Source organism: Centroberyx affinis, unplaced genomic scaffold (assembly GCF_046629955.1).
Source record: "Centroberyx affinis isolate AG114_WGS23_722 - 3 ecotype Tasmania unplaced genomic scaffold, CSIRO-AGI_Caff_v1 ptg004126l_1, whole genome shotgun sequence".
NCBI classification, from domain to species: domain Eukaryota; kingdom Metazoa; phylum Chordata; class Actinopteri; order Beryciformes; family Berycidae; genus Centroberyx; species Centroberyx affinis.
The window spans coordinates 319,427-333,013 of NW_027281900.1; the positions used below are offsets into that span (position 1 = coordinate 319,427).

The 13,587-nt window shown below is 41.7% G+C and overlaps 1 protein-coding gene across 3 annotated transcripts; it reads right to left on the minus strand.

Annotated features, from left to right (window-relative positions):
- Positions 1–5,246: 5,246 nt before the first annotated feature.
- On the minus strand, positions 5,247–11,836 carry LOC139663832 (uncharacterized). Of its 3 annotated transcripts, none has more exons than XM_071542589.1 (4): positions 11,589–11,836; positions 8,618–8,686; positions 7,386–7,739; positions 5,247–6,702 (listed from the first exon to the last, which is right to left on the minus strand). In XM_071542589.1, exons 1-3 carry the CDS (start codon positions 11,807–11,809, stop codon positions 7,439–7,441), a joined length of 591 nt encoding a protein of 196 aa, XP_071398690.1. In that variant the 5' UTR covers positions 11,810–11,836; the 3' UTR covers positions 5,247–6,702; positions 7,386–7,438. The 3 variants fall into 3 exon arrangements, with proteins under 3 accessions (XP_071398690.1, XP_071398691.1, XP_071398689.1); XM_071542590.1 differs by lacking the exon at positions 11,589–11,836 and adding an exon at positions 9,376–9,734; XM_071542588.1 differs by lacking the exon at positions 11,589–11,836 and adding an exon at positions 8,854–9,261.
- Between the last annotated feature and the right edge of the window lie 1,751 nt (positions 11,837–13,587).

Sequence of the window (13,587 nt, forward strand, 5' to 3'; positions counted from 1 at the left end):
AAAATCTCATCAAATGGGGGTCCGTGGCCCTAATGTGGACTAAATTAGGGGTCCTTGATATGAAAAAAGTTGAGAACCACTGGCTTAAGGGATTCAGATCAAGTAGTTCATTCAGATGGTTGTCCAAAATTGTTTTGTCTTTTTTGCAGAGATGATCACTTCTCAGTGGCTGAGAAGTACATATTAGTACATATTCAGTGTTAAGTAGTGGTAAATTCAACTTTCTGAAATTTCAATTCCAATTCTCCTGTAAGTTTTTTTCAAATTCCAATTCCTCAGTTGAATAGGAACCTAGTTCATTTATGAATTGACCCTAACCCTGCAACATAGGTTTATGTGCATCTTATTTTTTTCCATTATGCCATCATTTCACCATCTTTCTGAATTGGTGCTGCTGTGCCTTGAATAGTAATGTATAACCAAAACAGAAAGCAAAGATTTATCGTTTCCACTGTGCTTTCAGGTCAACTGCATGGAGTCCTCCCATAATCACATACTGCTTCTCCCCTGCAGTACACAGATCTTGGACCATACTGGTCATCACATCCACAGACCAGCCAAGATGGCTGATGGCTCTGCATTGCATTGGCTCTGCACTACTTTTATTGAAAGTAGTCCAATCCATTGCAGTCGGTCCATATAGTTTTATGTGCTGAGTCAAGGCAGATCAATAGTATGACAAAGAGCCATATTTTTTGTAAGGGAACAAAATATATGGTGCTGATTATTTATGTTGATGCCATTTTTGTGTTGAAATATTAGTACACAGAGCTTGGACCATGCTGGCCAGCCAAGATGGCTGATGGCTCTGCATTGGACTACTTCTATTGAAAGAAGTCCAATCCATTGCAGTCAGTCCTTAAATGTTTAGGTGCTGAGTTAAGGCAGATCAATAGTATGCCAAAGAGCCATATTGTTTGTTTTTTGTACAGGAACAAAAATATATGGTGCTGATTTTGTATGTCGATGCCATTTTCTGTTGAAATGTTAGATAACTATTGAGTAATGCAAGGTAACATGCATTGCATAACTTAAGCTGTAGTGGTAACATACTAGTGTGTGAGAGCTAGTTTAAACATCCATAGGACTCTGTTGTAAAGAAGGCCAAAGTGAAGACATTTATTCCAAGTTCCACATATCATCTTCAGGTAAGTATTTACAGATGGTTTCAGAAACTGAACTCCAGAACTTTTTATTCTGATCTTGGATATTTATCTAAACAAAGTCATGAAACAACAGTTAAAAAAACACAAACGTGTGGCTCCATAGCTAAACACAGCCAAACTAATAACATCTAAGAACATTGGCAAATATCAGACATAGGGAATAAAAACAAAGGCACCAAAGCACGAGCCCTGAATCTCAGAGATGGTAACCAGTGACTGATACAAGCATAAAACTAAACACAAATGACTCAATATGTCAATGAATTGTTGCAATGAAATTACCATTAAATATTACTAGGGCTATATCTTGCCGATCTAACGTGGACAAATATTACTTTGCTACAAAGTGTCAATTTCAAGCTTCCAGATTTTAATTTCTTGATTTGAAGATTTTGGTGTTCAGTATGATTTACACTGATAGTCCCCTATACTAACTCCACCATAGCTCTCTAAGGATGAAGATTAGTCTTCACAGCAAAAAAAATATCAGAATATGAGAGATGACGGCGGTCTAAAGCCACAGAGAATGTGTAGTCGTATGTATATCAGGACAGTACAACATTTTCCCCAAATTTTTGTGCAATTTCCATCACAAAATGATAAAAATATTTTTCCATACATTTACAGACTTTCCAGACCTGTGTAGGAACCTTGAGTATGACACTGAAACCTGGCATGAACATTTGTCACTGCATAAATTACAGTCATAGTAGTAGTCTTATTGTTTTTTGACAGTAATGTGGGCGTTTCTGAAATAATGTAATTACTGTCATATGTCGAATTTTGATATCCTTTCAAAAGGCCAATCACTGCCACAACAGTAGAAGAAGTATTTCTGTAAAAAAATAGAATCTGCAATGTACATATGTAAATCCACCAAATATAAATATTTCTATTGAACAATGTAAATTACAGTGTAGTGTAGGACACGGCAGTGTTGCAGAACAGTCTCCCCTCCCCTACTGGAGACGAAGCATTTGTGCTGTGAATGTGTATCTGTGCAACGGTCGCACATCTTCCAGACACAGCAACTGGGTGTAACAACCCTGTGCTATATGCAGTCAGGATGTTGGCCACAGCACTTTCTCTCCACATCTGTCACATGTCCTCGCATCACCAAGACAGACCAAGTGGGTTGACCTGGGACAGCAAGGCCTGGTGGAGGAGTATCTGTTGAGGACAAGTGGAGAATACTGGAGATCAGACAGAGCTCCAGCACTGGAGGCACTTGTTCCAAGTTCAGTCCTCCAATTCTGGCATGTAAGGACATGATTAGATATTTTTATTGACTAGAACTGGATAGAGCTTTACTGTCTTTAAGAGTAGGGCTGGACAATATATTGGATAATAATAGGTATTGTGATATGAGACTAGATATCGCCTGGGGTTTTGGTTATCGTAATATTGTGAAATAACTTAAACTACGTTACTTCTTCCTGGTCTTAAAGGCTGTGTTACAGTAAAGTGATACAATTTTCTTAACTTACTCAGAAAACAGCTACTGCAAAACACAGGTTATTGTAGGTATTGTTGATGCCAGAAAAATGAAATATGCTACTATACCTGCTCATCTGCAATCGTTTGAGCTTGCAGGTCCTCGACCCAGCGCACGTCATCTAATCCATCTGCTCCTTGGCCTCTCGTACGCCGACCTCTCCCCCGTCCTTCGCTTCCAATTCCTCATCCTCAACCGCTTCTTCTGCATCATCTGTCTCTTTGTCCTCATCTTCGTCCTCAACCCCCTCTTCCCTGGACCCTGCCTCCTCTTCCTCTGGCACGACCACCTCTACTTCGGCCACTGCACCGGACCCATTCTCTTCAATCAGTTGCTGTGCTTTGTTTGGGCAGATCCTCCTCATCAAAGCCAGTGCTCTCGACCTGGAAGCTCTAACATGTAAAAAAAAAAATATATATATTCAATGCCAAATTCAGCCTTGTAAATATGTGTCAGTCACTGATGCAAAAAGAAATAAATCACTAAGTAGCTACTCAAAGCTGCTGTGAGTAAAAACTATAGCTATGTTCATTGTTTATGTTCATTATGTTAACGCTATGTGTTGTCTTTTCTTACATGTGATTGACATTAAATAGTCGGGAGTCTGGAGATGATGACAAATGACATAGTTGCCTCAATGGAGTCCAAGCCCCACGCAGTGTGTATGGATAAGCCCCAGTGTTTCATTGCCAGAATAATTCAACTATTTATTTAAGACTTCATATTCTTAATCCCTAGTGGGACATAAGGCTATAAAAGACAAAAACATTCTGAATTGGAAGAGAAAAATAAAACAATATTTTTTTTTTTTGCAGACAGCCCATCACTGAAGCATATCTTAGACTTTCATGTCTGTTTTACATCATCATTGTGTTTTTTCTTTTGGATAATTACATGGATTGTGTGGTCAAAAATCTCTACATCATCAAACACCTGCCTCGAACTGCATCGGGTCCTTAAGTATATTCAAATAGACTAACCCATGTGCTTTCTCACAATGCGTGAAATACTGTCATCTGGCATGCTCAGTGCCATCGGTTCCGTTTGGCATTCTGAAATATACACCACAAGCTATACCAACAATACCATACGGGCCTCCCTGATGGCTGTGAGCAGCCCCACTGGCACCGTCAATGCATGCTCAGTGCCATCGGTTCTGTATGGCATTCTTAAATACACCACCAATTACACCAACAATACCATAAGGCTGTGAGTATCCCCACTGGCACCGATAATGAATGCTCTGGCTTGCTCAGCGTCTGCCTGTAATCACCATAAGTCACTATCATCATACCGTGCGAGGTTGCTATGGGCCTGCTGCAGTCGCGCACGGTGCACTTCCTGATGGCGCACGGCGTCCCTTGCCAGGCGCTCCGCTCGCCGCGCAGGACTCTCCTCCCCTCGCGTGCGCGTGTGATGTTGAAGGTCACGCGCCCGGCGCTCCGCTCGCATCTCCGGCGCTTCCTTTGCCCTCATCTTAGCGATGCGCGCAGCGTTGTCTGCCCGGCGTACTGCTCGCATCTCCGGCGCCTCCTTTGCCCTCATGTTGGCCATGCGCGCCGCGTTGCTTGCCCGGCGTGCAGCTCGTGCTTCGTCCGACTCGGCTGCACGTGCACGGCGCTTCGCCTCGCGCATCCGCTCCCGCTTGGCACGGCTATGTTTAGGCATGTTAGCATCAGCAAAAGTGGTCGGCAACAAAGATTAGATGACAGTCCGTGGTTAAACTCTGATGTCACGCACACTACTGTCACTACACACTACTGGCGGTCAGAAACACCGGTGAAATACACTCTGGTCCACGGGAAAAAAAAAAAACACCCGGCTACTCGCGGTCAGAAACACCGGTGAAATACACTCTGGTCCACAAAAAAAACACACACGATAAGCATAGGCTATCAGTCGCTTGCTTTGAGCCCCGCTGCTGCACGGAGCGCTGTTCGCCCCGCCCCGCCGCTGCACGGAGCGCTGTTCGCTTGTTTATTCAGTGTATTAATATTGAACGTGTCGCGTGTCCAATCCGACACTGCACGTCCTTGGGTCCCCAGCAATACACCCGCCAAGTGTGAAGTAGATCGGACGAACGGTTCTCGAGATATGCGAAGGACACACATACAGAGATTCCTTGCTTCATAATATGATGATGATGATGATAACCAAAACAGAATGTATTGTTTCCACTGTGCTCTCAGGTCAACTGCATGGAGTCCTGCCATAATCACATACTGCTTCTCCCCTGCAGTACACAGAGCTTGGACCATGCTGGCCAGCCAAGATGGCTGATGGCTCTGCATTGGACTACTTCTATTGAAAGAAGTCCAATCCATTGCAGTCAGTCCTTAAATGTTTAGGTGCTGAGTTAAGGCAGATCAATAGTATGCCAAAGAGCCATATTGTTTGTTTTTTGTACAGGAACAAAAATATATGGTGCTGATTTTGTATGTCGATGCCATTTTCTGTTGAAATGTTAGATAACTATTGAGTAATGCAAGGTAACATGCATTGCATAACTTAAGCTGTAGTGGTAACATACTCGTGTGTGTGAGCTAGTTTAAACATCCATAGGACTCTGTTGTAAAGAAGGCCAAAGTGAAGACATTTATTCCAAGTTCCACATATCATCTTCAGGTAAGTATTTACAGATGGTTTCAGAATCTGAACTCCAGACCTTTTTATTCTGATCTTGGATATTTATCTAAACAAAGTCATGACACAACGGTTAAAAAAAACAACACAAACGTGTGGCTCCATAGCTAAACACAGCCAAACTAATAACATCTAAGAACATTGGCAAATATCAGACATGGGGAATAAAAACAAAAGCACCAAAGCACGAGCCCTGAATCTCAGAGATGGTAACCAGTGACTGATACAAGCATAAAACTAAACACAAATGACTCAATATGTCAATGAAATGTTGCAATGAAATTACCGTTAAATATTACTAGGGCTATATCTTGCCGATCTGACGTGGACAAATAGTCCTTTGCTATGAAGGGTTCCTATAAAGTGTCAATTTCAAGCTTCCAGATTTTAATTTCTTGATTTGAAGATTTTGGTGTTCAGTAGCTAACACAAATTACTCAATATGTCAATGAATTGTTGCAATGAAATTACCATTAAAATTCAAAATTCCAGACTTTAATTTATTGATTTGATTAGAAGATTTTGGTGTTCAGTATGATTAACGCTGATAGTCCCCTATACCAACTCCACCATAGCTCTCTAAGGATGAAGATTACTCTTCACAGCAAAAAAAATCAGAAAATGAGAGCCGACGGCGGTCTAAAGCCACAGAGAATGTGTAGTCCAAACATTTTTCCATACATTTATAGATCTGTGTAGGAACCTTGGGTATGACATTAAACATTTTCATTGCATAAACTACAGCCATAGTAGTAGTCTTAGTGTTTTTTGACAGTAATGTGGGCGTCTCTGAAATGCTGCAATTACTGTTAGTTGTTGAATTTTGATATCCTTTCAAAAGGCCAATCACTGCCACAGCAGTAGAAGATTGCCGCTGCACCAGAGGGATGCCACCTGCATGGTCTGTCCTCTCAGCCACTGCTGACTGAGTTGCTAATCAACATTGAATGAAAAATGAGAATACTGAAGGCTAAAGCATTGAGCTCAAAAAATGGGAGTCTGGGCAGTCTGTTTCTTCCCTCCTGTTTACATACAGTATGGCTCTTATATAATCTATAGTATTTCTGTAAAAAAATAGAATCTGCAATGTACATATATAAATCCAAACATAAATATTTCTACTGAACAATGTAAATTACAGTGTAGTGTAGGACACGGCAGTGTTGCAGAACAGTCTCCCCTCCCCTACTGGGGAGGAAGCATTTGTACTGTGAATGTGTATCTGTGCAACTGTGTCGCGTATCTTCCAGACACAGCAACTGGGTGTAACAACCCTGTGCTATATGCAGTCAGGATGTTGGCCACAGCACTTTCTCTCCACATCTGTCACATGTCCTCGCATCACCAAGACAGACCAAGTGGGTTGTCCTGGGACAGCAAGGCCTGGCGGAGGAGCATCTGTTGAGGACAAGTGGAGAATACTGGAGATCAGACAGAGGCACTTGTTCCAAGCTCAGTCCTCCCAATTCTGGCATGTAAGGACATGATTAGATATTTTTATTGAATAGAACTGGATACAGCTTTACTGTCTTTAAGAGTAAGGCTGGACGATATATTGGATAATAATCAGTATTGTGATACAATACTAGATATCGCCTGGGATTTTGGTTGTCGTAATATTGTGAAATAAATGTTACTTCTTCCTGGTCTTAAAGGCTGTGTTACAGTAAAGTGATACAATTTTCTGAACTTATTAGCCGGTTCTGGCTGAGTAAAATGAACAATGATTGCTCTTATCTGCTCATCATATTCATATTACTATTAGTGATTACTAATGATCATTACTAATTTTTCTTGCGTGTAAATAGCATGAATACTCATTCCCTCAAAATATCATCACATTATCGATATTGAGGTATTCAGTCTAAAAAAAATTGTGATACTTGATTTTGTCAATATCACCCATCTCTACCTCAGAGAGGACTTTTGTGTCCACAGTACATGCCAGGTCAATATAGATACACAGAGGAGCCACAGAGCATCACATCCACAGACAAACAGAAAACAGCTGTTAAACACAGGTTATTGTAGGTATTGTTGATGTCATACAAATATCACAAGTAATATGCTACTATAGATACCTGCTCATCTGCAATCGTTTGAGCTTGCAGGTCCTCGACCCAACGCACGTCATCTAGTCCACCTGCTCCTTGGCCTCTCGTACGCCGACTTCTACCCCATCCTTTGCTTCCACTTCCTCCACCGCTTCTTCTGCATCATCTGTCTCTTCGTCCTCGTCTTCGTCTTCGTCCTCGTCCTCTGCCTCCTCTTCTCTGGACCCTGCCTCCTCTTCCTCGGACTCTACCGCTTGCCCTTCCTCTGGCACGACCACCTCTACTTCGGCCACTGCACCGGACCCATTCTCTTCAATCAGTTGCTGTGCTTTGTTTGGGCAGATCCTCCTCATCAAAGCCAGTGCTCTCGACCTGGAAGCTCTAACATGTAAAAAAAATATATATATATATATTCAATGCCAAATTCAGCCTTGTAAATATGTGACAGTCACTGATGCAAAAAGACATAGTATAGTAAAAACTATAGCTATGTTCATTGTGTTAACGCTATGTGTTGTCTGTTCTTACATGTGATTGACATGAAATAGTTGGGAGTCTGGAGATTAGGGCTGCAACTAACGATTATTTTCATTGTCGATTATTTTCTCAATAAATCGATTAGTTGTTTGGTCTATAAAATGTCAGAAAATGGTGAAAAATGTTGATCAGTGTTTCCCAAAGCCCAAGATGACGTCCTCAAATGTCTTGTTTTGTCCACAACCCAAAGATATTCAGTTTACTGTCATAGAGGAGTAAAGAAACCAGAAAATATTCACATTTAAGAAGCTGGAATCAGAGAATTTTGACTTATTTTTCTTAAAAAGTTACTCAAACTGATTAATCGATTATCAAAATAGTTAGTGATCAATTTAATAGTTGACAACTAATCGATTAATCGTTGCAGCTCTACTGGAGATGATGACAAATGATGGACTGCGCTCATGTGTTTAGAGGGAGCGCTGAAGGGAGGGTGTGGGATTTTTTTTGGTTGTATACTTTCCAAATTTAGCTCACTAAAATTGTTCTCCGCTCTGTAGGAAGGACACAACACAGCCCTTGCTACAATTGTAAAATTGAAATAGATCTCATGGGTTGGTTTGAGGAGGTTAGTTGGGGCTTAATGTGTAAAATTGTTCTGCACGACACTGAAAGATATGGTCTGGTGTGTAAATAAGATATTAAAGGAAGATACACAGTGGGCAGCTAAGATAACAACAGTCTAATCCATGACACCACCCACGGCATAAAGTCACACTCACCGGATGGAGACAGGAACAGCGGGGGGGTTTGGTCTCCAAGGTGTGGAATTTGTCGGATCTTTCTCATAACTGCAAGAAGACACATACACATCACGACATTTAACGTTACATCCCAGAAAACTCTTAACAGTTACAGCACAGCTAACGTTAGCATTTGGCTAACCCACTAGCTAACTTGCTAGTCAGTGTCGGCTAGACAGTTCGGGGACGATAACAAATCCCAGCAGGTAAAATACCTCTCCATCAGAAACAGAGCGACCATGGCATCAGTTTTGAAGCCCTTCGACTCCCTCAGCTCTCGCCATCGTTCAAGAGCCACGCCGATGTTGACTCTGGTCTTATCTCTTTCTCGGCACAGTTTCTTTTTAGTCGCATGTTTTTCTTCTTCTGTCTTTCTTTTCTTGTTGCTGCGTTTAGTAGTGTACGCCGTTGTAGGCAGAGGCGGGAGTGGGAGTTTTGGTTGCTCTTTCTCTGCCATTATACTACAAACTGCTACAAGCTAGCCAAACTCTACCTAGGGTTTCAAACAGGTTTAGTGTCTTCGTTACCTAAATGTCGTTTTCACACAAAAGGGGCGGGGAAAGCAAAGGAAACGGATGACCAATCAGACTCGAAAAATTAACTTTTTTCGTAGCCTGTCCATGGTTGGCAGACATTGACCTGACTCCTGTAACGTTACAGGCTTCATCGCAGTAATATGTCAGCACAGACCTGAGCCATGACAGTGTCTAAAACCAACATGTCAAAATGTCACTCACCTATCCAAAAGAAAAAACGCCAAGTCGCAGTCAGTCCTGAACCCTTTCCTTTCCCTTAGCGCTCTCCACGGATCTAATGCAAGTCCTATATTGACCCGTGTTTTGCCTCGTTCTTTATCGTGTAAGATTTGTGACCAATGACGTGGCTTTTTTGGCTTGGTGGCACTTGCATCCGTTTGGCTCCCCTGCGCCGTCGATTCAGCCATTGAGAAAATGTTCAGGTAAAAAAAGAGGAGAATGATGAGGGTCGCTTTTAAAAACAGCGAGTTGGAAGAAGCAATGGAAAAGCTACGGCAGGGTCCGAGGGGAGCTTCGTTCCCCGGACCCGAATTTGACAACAAGCTTTTAGAAAAGAGGTGCAAACACAACTGACCCGCGCGTGTGTGGATATTGGTTTATATCATTATATCTCAATGGAATCTCCACATAGTACACATTAGTTTTAGGATCGGTTCTGATATTCCATATTGCAGGTTCAATATAGCGGAACAAAAACAAATATGGCGCTAGTGGCTGTTCTTCTTCTTCTTTAGTTTTTGTGGCGGTTGACATCCAACTGAAAGGTGTACTACCGCCACCTATTGGGCTGGAGTGTGTATGCGTTATAAAACCTCCTTGTCTGAGTAGTGTCGTCAAGGCATTCTTCTTCTTCTTCCAAATTCCCGGCAGCTTGGACACTTCCAGGTGTATTACTGCCATCCACCAGCCACATGGATATATAATCTCCGTCTATATCCGCGGATATACCTACATACCGGCATGTAAAAGGTTCTTCCAACTAGCTGATTGTTCTTATTTCGGCTTAGCATCTCAAGTCTCAAGAGAAAGAGAGCAAACGTTAATATAGAACCTCCTTGGAACAAACACCTAATTTAGCTTCTTCCTCAACCAGTATGTCCCCCTCTTTGCTATAGACTACTTCTTACAGTATATTGAACTGGACAGTTTCAAGTTTACCACACTCACATAACCCATCCTGATGTTTTCCCATTATCTTTAAATATTGAGCATACAAGTGGCTGTTACTAAAGGTAGAATGTCAAATGCCTACAGGACACTGTTTCTGCCCCAAGAGCAGCAATACTCTGTACAGAATAGACTGATACTAGGGTAACATTATACACTATTCCTGCCCCAAGAGCATATAACTCTCTATACAAGTGGCTGTTGCTAAAGGTAGAATGTCAAATGCCTACAAGACACTGTTTCTGCCCCAAGAGCAGCAATACTCTGTATAGACAAATATGAGTGTAGCATGTTAAAAGCCTACAGTAGGCTACACTATTCCTGCCCCAAGAGGGGCATTATCCACTATTCAAACCACAATGACCTACTCACAACCTAGTCAGTTTAACAGTGTCCTCCCTATCACCACTCATATAAATACTTCTCCGCTTAACAGGCATTTGGACAGTAAAATACTGTCTTCCCATTTCCTTGTTGTTCCATTCATCCTGCCATTCCTTCTCAAGTCTCTCCCTGATAATACTACAACACTATAATCTGCCATATAGGCTATAACAAATTCAGCTCCATTCTTTCTCTTTTTAGTGTAGATTTTGCAATTTTATCCACAATTTCATTGCCCTTTACCCCACATGTCCATGAACCCACAGCAGTTCCACCTCACGCCCAGGTTTGTGTCCTGACGAAGGCCGGGTGGGGCTGCAATGCGTTCATGCATTTTCTAACATGCTAGCGTTTCCAAGTGGTATTGTTGTTGTTTGCGCCACTGTCGCAAAGACAACCGGATCGCTTTACGTCAGAGCCTAGCTCCGTGCAATAGAACAAACCATCTGTCTGCTTATCAACTCCTTGATCATAAGACAATATAGTAACTTTCACCACTGCTCATTTTAGAAAGGCCACTGCAAGAAAGTGTGTTCTTTGTTTAGATTATCAAACGGACAATGGATCATTTGTTTGTTTCTGGCTGCTAGCGTTAGCGAGCGTAGCTAGCGTTAGCAACATGGCTAACGTTGCTAACGCTAGCTAGCAAACATAGTTTGTTTCTGACCTAGACAAACATAGATGTTTGTTTCTCGCTGGTTCTGGCTTCCTTGTAGCTCCTGGTTCGTTTTCTGGCTGCTGTCCAAAGCAAGAAACAACCATAAGAATCTCAATTTGAAGTAGAAACCCCGATCTCAGTGCTATGATAAAGGCAGAGTAAAACATCAAGTAGTATTAATAAGTAGGCAGGTTGTGTTACTTACTAATCCAGTAGAAAGGATGCCAACTGAATGTCTGTTTTGAACCCTCTCAAGTCCCGGAGCTGTCTCCAGAGAGTGAATGCCCGTCCGAGGTTGACTCTTGTTTTGCCTCTATTTCTATCACTCTCCCTCTTCGCCTTCTTTGCCTCCTTCGTCAACGGGTTTCTTTTTCTCTTGCCGGGTAGAGTTTCCACCGCCACTTCGGTTGTTCCACCGTCTGCCATTTCCGTTCTGGGATTATCAGACAACACACAGACAAAACAAAGCTAACGTTATAGCTACCGATAGCTACCGTGGAAAACTTCCTCTTTTGGTTGCGCAATGGATGACGCACTTCCTTTGTGCCATAAATCGAGCCTTCATTCTCCCGGGAGATCGTATCATGGAGGTTCTATCGTACCCGGTGGCTGACATAATTGCATAGTGAAAGCGAGGCTTATAGGGAACCAATCTAAACACAGACGGTGTCATTATTCTATAGCCATTACACTGTGCAATCAACATTTACTTCATAATGATAAGTGAAAGCAAAAAAGTTGTCTATAGGGTCTTTAATTTCAAAATATATTAATGTTCAAATAGATCTACTAAAACAAAATATTAACAGTTGATTTAAATATCGAATACCAGTCATTCGTGAACGTAGCCTATCTATTTTGCTAAACTGTTTTATTTAAATTCAAAGTTAAGAGATTTGGCCTAAGAACGTCTAGGATTTATTTGGACCAAATTAACCCAAGGAAAAACTATTGTGGAGATCCAGAGAGCTAAAATGAATGATTCTGTGCTGAGTGGTTTTGGAGAAAAAGAACTGTGTCCGGTCTGCGCTGGATCTGTCACTGTGGTAACGGCTATGCTCATGCTCTGCCTGAGGGAAAACGCATGCGCGTGGGTCAACACCGACATTTGCAGACCGGAAGGTACCCCCCCCCCCCTCCTTCCCTTTCCCCCACCCCAGAAGTGGATCATCTTCTGAATAAAACATCTTTGGTAACCAAGAACTATATTTCTTAGCGGAAGAGTAGAAGAATAATATTTGTTATTGTTATGATCGATTGAAAAGATTTACTGAACATTTGAGTTCTTTATAATCTTTTTTAAATTCAATGCTCTCCTGGTGTATTGCTTAATTCAAGTGTTACCTCACTAACTACCTCACTACCACAAGAGGGCGCACTCGACCATCCTATCGTGTAAGTGCTGCTACAGTTTAGCCTATAGCCTCTGTTGGATGATTATTTTAGCTTTTAGCGCACCTTATTTGGTCCCAACATGTTTTAAAAATCTTACATCTGACTGCTACTGTAAAGCCTGCCGCATATGTCCGAAGATTATTGGCAAGAGTGTCGCAGGCTGATGTGTTTGCTGTAGATGCCATTTGAAAATATAGGCAGTGTAAGCACTGTAGAATCTAATTATTTCTTTGCAAAACCTAATTAGGCATTAAAAAAGGTTAACGCCAGCGCCTGAAACGTTTTTGTTTAATAATCCCATTACTGACGGCTCATCATGTATAAAATGGTGCAGGAGGACACTAAGTTTCCACTTGTTAAAGAGAATCCCTGAGAAATAGTCGCAGATTTTTTGACACCATCTGCGATTGGAAATTAGGCTTATAATTAAACTCCGGAGACTCAACCCAACACAGCAGAGTAAGTAGGCTACAGCGTCCTGGCTTGCATGCATTTTTATATGTTTAATTAATTATTCTGCCTGTCTGTTAAAAAACAAACATTGTCCCTGTTTTATTTTCTATTTTCACACTGTCGATATATTAATTTGCTCGAACTGACAGAACTCGCCAAACGGCATGTAGTCTTGTGAGAATAGACCTTGATGATTTTAAAGCGTCAGCTCCTCTAGGACCATTACCAGTCACTAGAGAGCTCAAGGTGAGAATTTAGATGAGAACTTTTTTTTTTTTTTCGGGCCATGTTTTACCAGGGCGAGCCTTACCGAAGAACAACTATGATCCTGTGATACATTTTTAGAGGAATACTAT

Excerpts from the sequence above, each read along its gene's own strand:
- LOC139663832 (XM_071542588.1), bottom strand. The coding sequence starts at position 9,095 with ATGGCAGAGAAAGAGCAACCAAAACTCCCACTCCCGCCTCTGCCTACA. Across the intron at positions 8,687-8,853 it reads GCTCTGTTTCTGATGGAGAG|TTATGAGAAAGATCCGACAA; the intron begins GTATTTTACCTG and ends GTCTTCTTGCAG. Across the intron at positions 7,740-8,617 it reads GCTGTTCCTGTCTCCATCCG|AGCTTCCAGGTCGAGAGCAC; the intron begins GTGAGTGTGACT and ends TTTACATGTTAG.